Genomic DNA, 14,158 nt, shown 5'->3' on the forward strand with positions numbered 1-14,158 from the left:
AAGAAATACATTTCTTTCCATCTAACAAATGTCTAAATATTTATCAAAGGTGGAAGGGCTAAAACTGGTTTGTTCCCACCAAACCAGGTAGAGTCCAGCAATGATTCCACCAATGGTCTACGTCTGTAGACCCACACAACCCCCAGCTCATATACCTGATAAGATCTTTTGTTCAAAGCAACAGATGGTGGTTCCTCTTATGACAAAGTCACCTTTTCATTTTAATGCTCCTAAATAACTACTGTCCCACAATTCAATTAGCAGCAGTAAGGAAGAACCTACGTTACAGCCACAAATCATGTTAAATATAAAAGATATATTCTTTTATACTTCACATTTTGGCTTTAAGAGTTAAACCCCAAATTATCAATAAATGAAAAAAGAAATCAAACCTAAAATTGTTTTTTAAAAAAGTAAAATCTTAAAAAGAAAACCAAACCAAAAAATACCTAATGACTCAAGTTCTTTAGCACTATACAAATATCTCAGTCAGCCACAGTATACACTATTGGAATCACAACACATTACCCATACACTGTTATTAGATATAAGTAATGTCTCTAACAATACCATACAAAGACTATCTTTAAAGAATGAAAATGCCTATTTTCCTCTTTAAAAGAACATCGTCTGCAGGAGAGGAAAGATGCTCAGGAGCCTTGAGAACTGGTAATCCCACAAAGTCAGTGACCTCTTTATTTGTGTCCTGATCTCCTGGTCATCCACCTCCTATCAAGAGGAAGCTGAGAAGCCTGGAGAGAGTACAGAATTTGGAGGGCAAAAGTAGATTGTGAGGGAGGGAAGGTATAACAATCCCTTCAGCCCTAGCCAGGTAGCTCGGTTGGAGAGTCGTCCCATACACCAAAAGGTTGAGGGTTCAATTCCCAGTCAGGGTGCATACTGAAAGCAACCATCCCCAATCAAACTCTTATCACCGTTTCTCTCTCCCTCTCAATGACTCTTTCTTTAAAGTCAATAAAAACATATCCTCAGATAAGAATTTTAAAATAATTAACCATAAAAAAACACTTTCAGATGGCACACCATTTTCCTAGTCCAACAAATATCAACAAGAAAACTGTATTTTTTGCTGATAATTTCAGCATATAGGTGGACTTTTCAAGTAACAATCTAAATGACACCAATGGTCAGCTAGCTGTACCCACTTGAAATCAATCTCTGCACCTCGGTTTTTGTCCCTGAAAAATAAAGGCAAAATAGATGCACAAGTCCTTTCCTTCTAGCCCTCAAATGCAAAGATAGTCTCTAGAGCTCTATCTAAAGCACAGAACCTCCAGAGAGGTTCTCAAACTTTCTAGGTTCATGGTACCCTCAGTATTTTAGTAATGTTTTCTTTCATAGCAACCCTAGACCAAGAAATAACAATTCCACTTATGAAGCTGTTAGTAGCCACTTGAAAAACAAATCTATCTCAGCTGAAAAGAACATTCATTCTTAAATAACCACAATTACTACTTATAGAATGTGTATTACAGTTGGGCACTACACAAACTTCTCAAACCCTGGAATTTGATTGGACACTGCTTATTTCCTGTTCCACAATAACTTTCATACAGTATTTGTGTTTTATCATAGAAACCCTCAAAACTCACAAAAATGTCACTGGAAGGAACGTAGCACAATCTAATTTTGAAACTATGAACTCTCTCAAGCTAGTAGTTCACCTGGCAACCAGCAGATGTCAAATATTGCTCTATCTCCCTCGAAGATTTAAACTAACCTCTGAGAATTAGTGGCAATACCGTGTGGTGCCTTGGTGAAGTCTGGGAGACATGGTCCTATAGCATGTATTATGGGAGTCTGGGAGACATGGTCCTATAGCAAAACTATTACATAATTTTGTGGCTGGAAATCAGATTCTACCAGTAACTACATAATATGGGCATTAGCAGCTGAATCAATCTCTTGAACCTTAGCTTCTATGCCTGCCACGTAAGAATAATGGAGCAACCCCAGGTAATAGTTGTAAGGAATGATGAGATGTCTGCACAGAGTAAATGCTCAATAAATGGCAGCTATTATAATATCATTAAAACTTAACAAGTATTTTGTAAAACCAAATTTAATCGACTCTGTGGGGATGAAAGAAACATTCTAAGCTGAAACCACGTCAAATTAAAACATAAAAAAATATTCAGGGGAAAGATCTTGAAGTGCTTAAATAGGGGCAACACAATGAGCTACAGTCTCCTCTAAAGGATGTCGTAACAGTGACACATTTATCACAATAAATGACTAGGTAAAAAGTACTCAGCTGGCAACCCAGAAGAATATGTATGTTAAAAATCACCTTTCAAGGTACAACCACACTAGGAAGGAAAGAAAACTTTTATAAACTAGGCCTCTTTAAATAGCATTAAAAACTGTCTTTAAAAATACTTAAACTTATATAGAGCAAAACTCACTTGATAATAACAAAAACTTTTCAAGAGCATAATAGCTCAATATAGCTGCTCAAACCCTTCTCACATGCTAAAAATTTATCATTTCAATTCTAAACACACTCTTGTGTCTTCCCACAAACTTCTGTAATAAAATTTGTAACACAAGAGTATATGTAGGTACTGGGTTTATGAAAGGATTTTTGAAACACTTCATTTGATCCTGATATTATCTCAATTTACCAAAGAAACTGAGATCCGAAGTAATTAAGTAATTTGCACTACAACTTATATAATACAGAGCTCAACACTAAAACCCATATATTTCAACTCTTCCTAGCACACCACAACTCCTTCCCAAAAGACTCAGTTCAAATCTTGTTAGTTGGACCAGTATTATTTTATCAGCTATTTCAAATAGCTTAACCATCATCAAAGGCCTGAAAGGCTTTTTGCCCTGCACAGTAACAGTATTTCACCTGCAGACTTTTCATTTGCCACGTATCCTGTACTGTGTAATATTAACAATTATTCTTGGGCCCTGGCTGGAGTAGCTCAGGGTCACCAGAGTAGCTTGAGTGTGGGCTGCAAACTAAAGGGTCACCAGTTCCATTCCCAGTCAGGGCACATGCCTGGGTTGCAGGCCAGGTTCCCCGTGGGGGCCACATGAGAGGCAACTACACAATATTTCCCTCCTGTCCCCTCTCTAAAAATAAATAAATAAAGTCTTTAAAAATAATGATAGTTATTATTCTTGGGTCACCTTATGACAAAATCTATTATAGATGTAGCTATAACAATGATAATGCAGTGGCTGAGCCCACTTGTATTTCAGCCCATATTATTTCCCATGTTTTACTTAGTTGGTAACACATTATTCAATTCTAGATAGAGATATAACATGAAGTATTAAATTGACTCTGGTATCTTTTCTTCTGTTATTAATATAAGAAAAATGCAGTGGTCAAAATACTTAACAGGAATGGAGAGGCAAGCAATCTTGTATACCATCCAAAATACCATAGCATCACAGAAGTCTATACTTACCATTCAATTTGGTCCAAGTAAATTCCAAAAATAACTTACTTATCATCCTTTCCCCCAAATTCCCACATTCCTCTCTAATAAGATTATTATGATTTTCCAAGATATCCTAAAAGCAACTCACTATAAGGCATTTGACTTCACAATGACTATTTCCTTAAAAATTGAATGTAACTATAATTTGATAATAAAAATTACTATATTGGGGAACTTAATTTTTTAAGAACTTCTGCAGAAAGTCTTTATATAATGTCTATATAATATACTAATCATCCTTGTATTTTACATTATATAAAAAATTAGCCTTTTATGTGCCAGTTTGTTAAGGGTAGAGATTTGGGCAGGTAAAAAAAGATAAAGGTGGCACCATAACTATTCCATTAATTTGGGTCTTAGTAACCATAACATCATTTTCTCTATAGGTAATATTTTAAGAATGTGTCACTTAGGCCCTTCCTAGCAATGTAAATACATAGTTAAGAGAAACTTCATTTCCATGGAGAATTGAAGAGTGAAAAGAAACAGCTGTCTTGTATAGTACCCAGTCCACTTTGGCCATCGAATTCGAACAAAAAAAAAAAAGAAGAAAGACCTATTTGGAAAACGTTTCTTCTCCAGCCAAGGGCTGTTCCCAGATAAAGGCAATGATCAGAGTTCAGCAAAAAACCCTTCTCTAAGGGCAAAAATGTGCCAGAAAAAGAAAGGCATGGATGGGAAATAAATAGGGAGTGAGTGTCTGCGCTCAGTGTGAGTGCTGGAGGCAGCAGGCGCAGCGCTGAGATGCTCCAGCGAAAAGAACCAGCAGCAGCAGGAAGTTTCAATGGGGCCGGGTAGAGCATGCGCCCTGCACCCGCGCGGTGGCCTTATGTGGAAGGAGCACCACTTGCGAACACCAATAATAGACCAGCGGCACCAGAGAGAAACATGAGCAACAAGCACCTCTTCAACTGTTTCCCCCTCCGTCTGAGCCCCTCCTCCAGCCTACATACTAACCACCCCACCCCACCCCACCCTGCAAATGGGAGGGCGACTTCTTCTTCCCCCTAAGCCTTGCTGCCAAGATGAAGGGGGAAGGGACTGAAAAAGTGGGGAGATGCTTTTCTATGCGGGGGTGTGGTGGGGGAGAGGGAGAGGAAAACTATGGGGGAGGAGAAATTAACCCTCTACGATCCAAAGTGGAGGTGAACCGACTTAGTCCCCCAAACCGAGAATGGAGAAGGACCCCTCCTCCCACGGGGGAGGAGCAAGTCTCCGTAGTCGGAGGAAGGAGTATTGGGGGTTAAACTGGCCCCCCAGGAGAAACGAAGAGGGGCGAGAGCCGACACTCTCGGGGGAGTTTCCACTAGAGGGAGGGAGAGCTTAAGTGTCCGCTGGCCCCCGCCCACCCAGGTGGAGAGAAAGGGGACGCCCCAAGAAGATGAGCCCAGCCTCCCCCGAGATGGTCGAGAGGATGGTGGGAGGAGGGGAGGGATAGCAAGCGAAGGGAAAGGAGGAGAACAGCGCAAAGCTGGCCGGAACCTGCTCTCCCCTTCCCCCTCCACCGAGAGGGATACAGGGTGGAGAACCAGCCCCTGCGGCGGGGTAGCAGCCCCAGGGGCAGCGGATCCGCACAATGACCTCTCCCCACCCCCAAGCCCACACCTAGCCCGCGACGCCCCCACCTCAGCTCAGCGCCTGGCCGAGTGGCCCTAGGGGGCCTCCGCCCCGCCTCCCCACTGCCCAAGACCCGAGGATACAGGGCAGAGTAGACTGACCGGGCGCAGATGTACCCCAAGGGGGAGAAAGAACCTCGGAGGCCCCAAGAGTCCATGAAGAGGTGAAAGAAGAAGCATGCAAGGGCCGCTTCCCGCCGGGCGTTCGGGCCCCTCGCATACCTTCTCCGTTGCCGACGTCCCGCGGCGGCGCCTGCAGCACCCGCTCCAGCTCAGGGAACGGCAGCTCAGGCAGATCGAGCAGCGGCCCGTAGCGCTCTAAGAAGGAGCATACTACAGCGAAGTTGGGGCACGAACCAGGGCAGCCCTGAGGAGCCATCGCCGCTGCCGCTGCCGCCGCCGCCGCCATTTTGAACTGGAGGATGGAGGAGGAGGCGATTCGGGGATGGGGGGGGAGCAGGGGTGCCGAGAAATGGCAAGGTAGCTTTGCAGACGACAGGAGGCGCTAGCTATTGGACTCCCCTGCCAGATCCGAGCTTCTCGGGCACGGCGCCGCAATCCCACAATACAACGGCGGCCGGGAGCAGTCGAGAACCGAGTAGAAGGGGGAAAGAGAGACGCTCTGTGCCTTTCACTTTCCTCCCTCTTCCCGCCCCCTTCCCTCCCAGTATTTAGCCCCTCCCACTTTGCGTTCGCCAGAGCCTCGTGTGACATAAGGAATGAAAACAAGGAAAGCCGGGCTGGGAGGCGAGCTGGAAGTTGGGGGTGGGACTTTTGAGGAACGGTGACCAATAAACTCTGAGAGGGCGGGGCTTCGGGCGATGACAGTGGAAAGGCTTATTCTGGGTGGGGCGAATGCGGGGGGAGCACCTAAGCCAGTGGGCCAGATCCAGCTGAGGTGAGAAGTAAAACACGGAGCGGTTTGGGATCGCAACTCCGTGTGGAGAGTGCTTTGGGTGAGTTTGGTGGGGACTCCGAGAACTGAAACAGGGCCGTGAGGTGGTGAGGGAAGTTAAGGAGGGTGAATCAGAAGCAGGAAAAAAAGAGAATTGGAGGGAGTTGAAAAAGCATGATTGTGGGAGCAGGTTGGAAAGGGGAAAGGTAGAGCGGTGCCCTTAATTAGGGATTGGGATGGCACCTGTCTGTGTAAGAAGTCTGCGGGAGCTTGCCTCCTGCTGGGGTGCAAAAGTCGCAGCTTTGCTTTCGGGAAAATAGAGTCTGAGGGCTCGAGGGGACGAGAGCCTGAAGGAACAAGGGCTCTGCGGGGATCACCGGTCAGAGAGGTTAGGGCCCTGCCAGGAGTCCGAAGGGACCAGCCTCTGCTGAGGACTACGGTGTGAGAGGACTGGTTTCTGCTGTGGTTGCCAGGGTGGAAGGGAGAGGGGACCTGTTGAGGCACCAGATCTGAGGGGATGGGTTCTACGGGGGACCAGGGTCGGAGGGTGGGCTATGACTCAGTCACTAAGAGGGCAGGGCTTGATAGATTTGGTGGAAGAGCAAAAAGTTTGATAGAGAACAGGGTTCCACTTCGTTGGGGGGCAGCAATGAGCGTTCTCCCACACAGAATCTCTGAAAACCATCAATAATGCAAAATGGAATGAACTGCTTGAGATGCAGTGTGCCTTATGGTTAGGAGCCTAAGCTTTAGATTCAGCCAGACCTGAATCCTAACAGAACCACTTCATAACATTGTGGAGTATTCATTTCTTTGAACCGCGGTAAAGTGAGGGTGATAACAGTACCTGCATATTGGGAACATAAAAAAAGCTTACCACGATCGAACATTGAATTTTGTTCTGCATTTCTAGGTAAAAAAATGGAAAGCCATAATGGTCTATATCATTCTCATTAAGAAAGAATATTCATTTATCAAGAGAAAAATTTTATTAGCCCTGGCTGGCATAGCTCAGTGGATTGAGCGTGGGCTGCGAACCAAAGTGTCGCAGGTTCGATTCCCAGCCAGGGTACATGCCTAGGTTGCAGGCTATAACCCCTAGCGACCGCACATTGATGTTTCTCTCTCTCTCTCTATCTCCCTCCCTTCTCACTCTAAAAATAAATAAAATCTTTAAAAAAGAGAGAGAAATTTTATTGTAAGAGGGATTTATTACCTAGAAAACTGAGTCTTAATATACAAACCCTTTCTAAAAGGGAGGGGGTAGTTCTTTTGAAACATATCAAATGCTTTTGAAAATTTCAGTTAAATACTGATGTAAGAAATTAAAACATATACAACAATCTAAATGTACTTCATGCCATTGAATTATACACTTTAAAATAGTTAAAATGGTAAATTTCATGTTACTTGTATATCCCAAGACCTAGGAATCTGAAGCCCAGTTTTAGAAAAAGCTGACTCAGGCCCTGGCTGGGTAGTCCAATTGGTTAGAGCATTGTCCCAATACCTAAGGTTGTGGTTTCCATCCTAGGTTAGGGCACATATAAGAATCAACCAATGAATGTATAAAGAAGTGAACAAAGTCAATGTTTCTTTCTCTCTCTCTCTTTCTTAAATCAATTTTAAAAAGCTGAACCATTTAAAAAATTTTAATTTATTGACTTTTAGGGAGAGAGAAGGGACAGAGAAACACCAATTTGTTGTTCCACTTATTTATGCATTCATTGGTTGATTCTTTTTTTTTTAAGATTTTATTTATTTATTTTTGAGAGAGGGGGAGGGCAGGAGAAAGAGAGGGAGAGAAATATCAATGTGTGGTTGCCTCTTGGGTGGCTCCTACTAGGAATCTGGCCCACAATCCAGGAATGTGACCTGATTGGGAATTGAACTGGTGACCCTTTGGTTCGCAGGCCCGAACTCATTCCACTGAGCTACACCAGCCAGGGCTTGGTTAATTCTTGTATGTGCCCCAAACTGTGGTGAACCCGCAACCTTGGCATATTGGGATGCCACCAACTTAGATACCCAGCCAAGGCCCAGAACACATTTTTAACAATTTGGTGCAAGACACAAAACAAATCCTTCATAAAATTGTTACCTAATTGACCTTAAATAAAACATAGGTACACAATATTAAGTCATATCTTTGCTAAGAAATTTTGATGGAAAAACTCTTCAAAGGAAAGACTTAATTATTTTATTATATGAACCTTACTCTCTGTCCCCTTCCTTTCTATTTCCTTGCTTTCAGCTTCTCCAGTACCTCACCTACTCATCCATGGGGTTGCAAAATAACATTCTTTAAAAAGCAAAGAAACAGAAGCTTTATACTATAGTTTTCTCGGTGATCACAGTGTTATTCCAAGGGGACTGATAAACAAGGTTAGAGTTTCTGTCTTTGTTAATCCTGATTGGCATGGGAACAAAGTCCTTGGGCATCAAAAAGTTGTATCTACCTAAAAGGTAAGAGATGTTTTACTAAAAAGCAAGGTTTAGATCCTATCTTTACTAAGTCTTTTCTTGAAAAGAAATTAAATGACACATGACCAAAATAACATCATCTCTTCTGGCATGGAAGAAATGAAACAATTTCTATCATAAATAGCATGATCATAATATTTAGAAAATCCTAACGAATCCACCAAAAAAGTATTAAAACTAATAAACGAGTAGGCAAGTTTGCAGGATACAAGATTAATGCTCAAAAATCAAGTGTATTTTTGTACACTAGCAATAAGTCCAAAATAAAATAATTTTATTTACAATAGCATCAAAAAGAACAAAGTATTTAGGAATAATTTTTTTAAATATAAGACTTGACAATTTTACAATATTGTTAAAGGAAATTAAAGAAGTCTTAATGGGAAGACATCCCATATTCATGGTTTGGATGACTTCCTTTTGAAAAAAAGGGCAATATTTCTGAAATTGATCTGCAGATTTAGTGCAATCCCCTGCAGAACTGCAGTTGGCTTTTTGTAGAAATTAACAAATTAATCCTAATATTAATATGGAAATTCAAGGGACCCAGATTATCCTAGACAGTGCTTTTAAAAACAAACTTGCCCTGGACAGTGTGGCTTGCTTAGTTGGAGCGTCGTCCCATAAACTGAAAGGTCATTCATTCAATTCCCAGTAAAGACACTTGCCTGGGTTGCAAGTACGGTCCTGGTGGGAGCGCGTAGGAGAGGCACCAGATCAGTGTTCTGATCAATGTTTCTCTCTCACATGGATATTTCTCTCCCTCTCCACCTTTCTTTGCCCCTCTCTAAAATCTATAAACATGTTCTTAGGTGAAGATAAAATTCAAAATAAAATACAAAGTTGAAGGTCTTACACTTCCTGGTTTTATTTATTTTTCTAAAGATTTTATTTATTTATTTATAGACAGAGGAGAAGGGAGGGAGAAAGAGAGGGAAACATCAATGCAGGGTTGCCTCTCACATGCCCCTTACTGGGGACCTGGCCCACAACCCAGGCATGTGCCCTGGCTGGAAATCAAACCAGTGACCCTTTGGTTCGAAGGCTGGCACTCAGTCCACTGAGCCACACCAGCCAGGGCCACTTCCTGGTTTTGAAAGTAGTACAAAGCTACATTAATCAAGACTATACACTACTGCCATAACATAGCTGCCATGGACTGAAGTGTGTCTCTCCAAAGTTCATGAGTTGAAGCGCCAAACCCAATATGTCTATATTTGAAGACAGGACCTTTAAGGAGAAATGGAGGTAGTGAGGTTAAGTGAGGCCATGAGCTCCTAATTCTATAGGACTGGTATCCTTTAAGAAAAGGAAAACACACCAAGAGTACTCATGCACATACTTTTGCACAGAAAAAAAGGTTATGGAGGAGAAAGCAAAAAGAAATCCATCTGCAATCCAAGAAGGGAGGTCTCACCAGACCCAACCCTGCTGGCACTTTGATCTCGGACTTCAGCCTCCAGACTGTGAGAAGATAAATTTCTGTTTAAGCCACCCAGTCTATGGTATTTTGTTATAGGAGTTCTAGGAGACTATATAGAAGTCTTTCTCAACATTCATAAGAATTCATTATATTTTCTTTATACCACTTTTCAAAAGTTACCTTGTATTTAAAAAGTTACCTTTTAAAAATTACATTATAGTTATTTGGACATGTTTTCTCTCCTCTAGTGTGACATCAGCTCCTCAAGAATAGGAATCGTGTCCTATAAATTTGTATCTTCCTCCCACAGCACCTAAAACAGTGTGTTTATGTTCTTTGTTATATATATACTTTAAAAATGGATATTTAGGAAATGAAGCTATGGAAATGTATTAGTAGTTACTAATGTTAGGCAGCAGTATTACTTTGTTATTGTCTTTATTTAGAGATTAAATATGGTTTAGAGAAACGTTTATAAGTGTCAAATTGACAAGGGGTGGACTGTGATTGTCAGTTTTATGTGTCAAGTTGGCTGAGTTACAGTACGCAGCTATTCGAACGCTAATCCAGGTGTTGCTATGAAAGTGTTGTACAGATGCAGTTAACATCTACAATCCGCTGACTTTTTTTTATCCTCACTCAAGGACATGCTTATTGATTTTTAGAGAGAAGGGAAGGGAGGGAGATAGAGAAAGAAAGAAACAGACATCTACATGTGAGAGAAGTATCAGTTGGTTGCCTCTTGTACAGGCGCCCCAACCAGGGAAACAAACCCACAGCCGAGGCTTGTGCTCTGACCAGGACTCTCACCCAGACCTTTCAGTTTACAGAGCAGTGCTCCACCAACTGCGCACCGCTGGCCAGGGCCAGTTGACTTTTAAATAAAGATTATTCTTGCTATTCTTGGTAGGCCTCACCCAATCAGTTAAGGCCTTAAAAGAAATATTGAGGATTTTTTTTGAGGAAGAAAATGTAACATCAATACTGCAATGGTGACTTCTGCCCAAGATTTAGCAGGCCTACTGGTCTGCCCTACACATTTTGGACAGGTCAGCTCACATAACTGCATGAGCCACTGCCTTGAACTAAATCTCTCTTTTTAAAATATTTTGTTGATTGTGCTATAACAGATATCCCAAATTTTCCTCCTTTGACCTTCACTCCAGCACCCCCCACTCCCTTCAGGAAATCCCCCTACCTTTGTTAATGTCCACAAGTCATAAGTTCTTTGGCTGCTCTATTTGCTATACTGTACTTTGCATCCCTATGGCTATTCTGTAACTACTTACTTGTACTTCTTAATCCCCTCACCTCTTCACCCATTTCCTTCACACCCCCTCCCATCTGGCAACCATCAAAATGCTCTCCATATCCATGATTCAGTCTCTGTTATTCTTGTTTGTTAGTTTGTTTTTTAGATTCAATTGTTGATAGGTATGTGTTTATTGCCATTTTATTATTCATAGTTTTGATCTTCTTTTTCTTAAATAAGTCCCTTTAACATTTCATGTAATAATTGTTTGGTGATAATGCACCCCTTCAGTTTTTTCTTGTCTGGGAAGCTCTTTATCTGCCCTTCCATTCTAAATGATAGCTTTGCTGGGTAGAGCAATCTTGGCTATCGGTTCCTACTTTTCATGTCTTTGGATATTTCTTGCCAATCCCTTCTAGCCTGCAAAGTTTCTTTTGAGAAATCGGCTGACAACCTTATGGGAGCTCCCCTGTAGGTAACTAACTGCTATTTTCTTGATGCTTTTTAGATTCTCTATCTTTATCCTTTGGCATCTTAATTATGACGTGTCTTGGTGTGGACCTGTTTACATCCATCTAGTTTGGAGCTCTCTGTGCTTCCTGAACTTTTCATGTCTATTTCCTTCACCAAATTAGGGAAATTTTCTTTCATTATTTTTTCAAGTATATTTCCAATTTCTTGCTCTTTTTCTTCTCCTTCAGGTATCTCTATGTTGCAAAAGTTGGAATGTTTGAAGTTGTCCCAAAGGCTTCTTACACTATCCTCTTTTGGGGGGCGGGGGGGTATTTTTTTCTTCTTGTTGTTCTGGTTGGTTTTGTTTGTTTGTTTGTTTCCTTATGTTCCATATCATTGATTTGGTTTTTGGCTTCATCCACTCTTCTGTTGATTCCCTATAAATTGTTCATTTCCATGAAAATATTTTTCATTTTTTACCTAGCTCTTTTTTATGCTATAGCAGTACTGGATGAGTTCCTTAAGCATCCTTGTGACCAGTGTTTTGAATTCTGCATCTGTAGACTGCTCTTCTCTATTTTGTTTAGTTCTTTTATTGCAGTTTTGATCTGTTCTTTCATTTGGGCCATGTTTCTCATTATGGCAGCCTCCCCATGTTTGTTTCTATGTATTAGCTAGAGCCACTATGACTCCCTGTCTTGGTAATGTGGCCTTTAGGCTCTGGTGGCACATCCTACCCTAACACCAAAACTGTGTACTCACGGTTTGCCATCTGTGTGGGCTGAGTACACCCTCCTCTTGTATTTGAGCCTTGTTTGCTCTTGGCAGGTCAATAGGAAGGATTTACCCAGGCCAGTCATCTGGAAGGACTGGATGTGACCACTGATCACCAACCTCCACCCTCCATGGAGATTTGGCTGTGTGTGGCTGGGTGGTGATGCTCCAATATGGTCTGTAGCTGTCCACTCAGTGCAAAGGCTATGGGGGTTCCCAGGCAGTACAGGCCAGGGTCAGCCACTCCCTGTGTTCTACCCGGAGCCTCCCAGTGTGAGATACAAAGCAATCAGCAGATGGCTTTTACCTGTGCTCAGCTTGGAGGTTCCCAGACAGAGCCAAACTGTGATCCAAAGCTGGCTGCTGCTAGTGCCAGGGCAGGGACCACTTAGCTAGAAGTATGAGGCTGGGGGTAGCCTGTAAGTTGGGTGGGGTGGAGCCTCAGGTAAACGCCAGGGTGGGGCAAACAGTGTAAGCCAAGTTGATGGCGTCTCAGGTGTGGCAACCCCTGCCTGTTCTGTGGCTCTGTGGCTCAAAAAAGGCACCATGGCTTCTGCCCTCGTTTCTGTGTGGGAGAGAGCTGTCCCCCAACTCTTACCCTTATGTTCCTCCCCATATGCCACTGATGCCTTTCAAGCTGCTCCCCTGGTGGTCCTGGAGCTCAGAGGGAGTGTTTGTGAGTAAGTTCAGCATGGGCTGTTTTGAAGGAATTGCCAGGGAGTCCAGTAGTTTGTTTGTTGTTGTTGTTTACCAACTCTAATCCTGCTGGTTTTTACAGCCAGAAGTTATGAGGTCTTATCTTCTTGACAGTGGCACCCTGAGCTAGAGTGCCTAATGTGGGGTTGGGACCACTCACTCCTGAGATATCCCTTGCAAATTTTTATCCACAGTTTTTGTTTGTGGGACTCGCCTGCCCATTCTGCATCTCCACGTCCCCTACCAGCCTGGACTGATGTGGTTTCTTTAGCTCCATGGTTGTCAGATTTCCATTCAACTCGATTTCTGATGGTTCTGAGTGATCTTCAGTCTGTAGTTTAGTTGTATTTTGATGTGGTTGTGCAAGGAGGCAAGCCATGTTTACCTATGCCTCCACCTTGACCCTAAACCAAGTCCAAAAATAATACTCTTAATGTATATAACCTACTGATTCTATTTCTCTGAAGAATCCTGGCTGATACATGCATCTTTTAGCTATTGTTCTTATCAACACCAGAATTTCCATTTGATTCTTGTTTGAAATGCCTGCCTAATTGAGATTCTTTATTCATTGAATCATTGTATCATTATTTATTGAATGATTTTAATTCTTTATACAAGGTTTCCTTTAGTTCTTTGAATATATTTATAATGGCTTCTTTGAAGTCTTTGCTAAGTCAGATATATGGGAACAATCAGATACAATTTCAGTTGATGAGTGTGGGTCATGTTTTTTGTTTATTAGCATGTCTTGTAATTTTTGTTGAAATCTAGACAGTTTAGAAAATACATTGTAGGATGTCTGGATTCTGATCCCCCCACCCCCAATGTTGTTGTTCTTCGTTATTTGTTTGTGGTATAGTTACTTTTCGAATCTAAATCCTTAAATTCTGCCCCCTATGCGGGATGTGACCACTGGAATCTGTATTCAGTTTATTTTCTTGTTTTTGAGCTTGAATTTCTAGGGCTCTTTGTGTCTATATGGCTTAGTGTTCAACCAAAGATTAATTAAATATTGTGTCCAAACACCTCAAAACAGTGGGACCTGAATTCTCCACTGAGGGATCAGTGTGTGTACTGGGG

General features: G+C 42.1%; 2 protein-coding genes across 4 annotated transcripts in view; one reads left to right on the plus strand and one right to left on the minus strand.

The window, feature by feature from the left end:
* RSF1 (remodeling and spacing factor 1) overlaps positions 1–5,701 on the minus strand; it is a 113,635-nt gene extending 107,934 nt beyond the window's left edge. Inside the window, exon 1 of one of the 3 annotated variants that reach the window (XM_045817778.1) lies at positions 5,321–5,701. In XM_045817778.1, the coding sequence (XP_045673734.1) occupies positions 5,321–5,507 (187 nt within the window). In that variant the 5' untranslated portion in view covers positions 5,508–5,701. The remainder of the gene's footprint in view (positions 1–5,320) is intronic. The other 2 variants (XM_045817777.1, XM_045817779.1) reach the window with 2 other exon arrangements.
* A 247-nt stretch (positions 5,702–5,948) lies between these two features.
* AAMDC (adipogenesis associated Mth938 domain containing) overlaps positions 5,949–14,158 on the plus strand; it is a 31,922-nt gene continuing 23,712 nt past the window's right edge. The window contains exon 1 of the mRNA XM_045818358.1: positions 5,949–6,054. The gene's annotated coding sequence lies outside the window, so the exon portion shown is untranslated. The remainder of the gene's footprint in view (positions 6,055–14,158) is intronic.

Source organism: Phyllostomus hastatus, unplaced genomic scaffold (genome assembly GCF_019186645.2).
Source record: "Phyllostomus hastatus isolate PE091 unplaced genomic scaffold, TTU_PhHast_1.1 phas_scaffold_317, whole genome shotgun sequence".
In the NCBI taxonomy this organism is placed as follows: domain Eukaryota; kingdom Metazoa; phylum Chordata; class Mammalia; order Chiroptera; family Phyllostomidae; genus Phyllostomus; species Phyllostomus hastatus.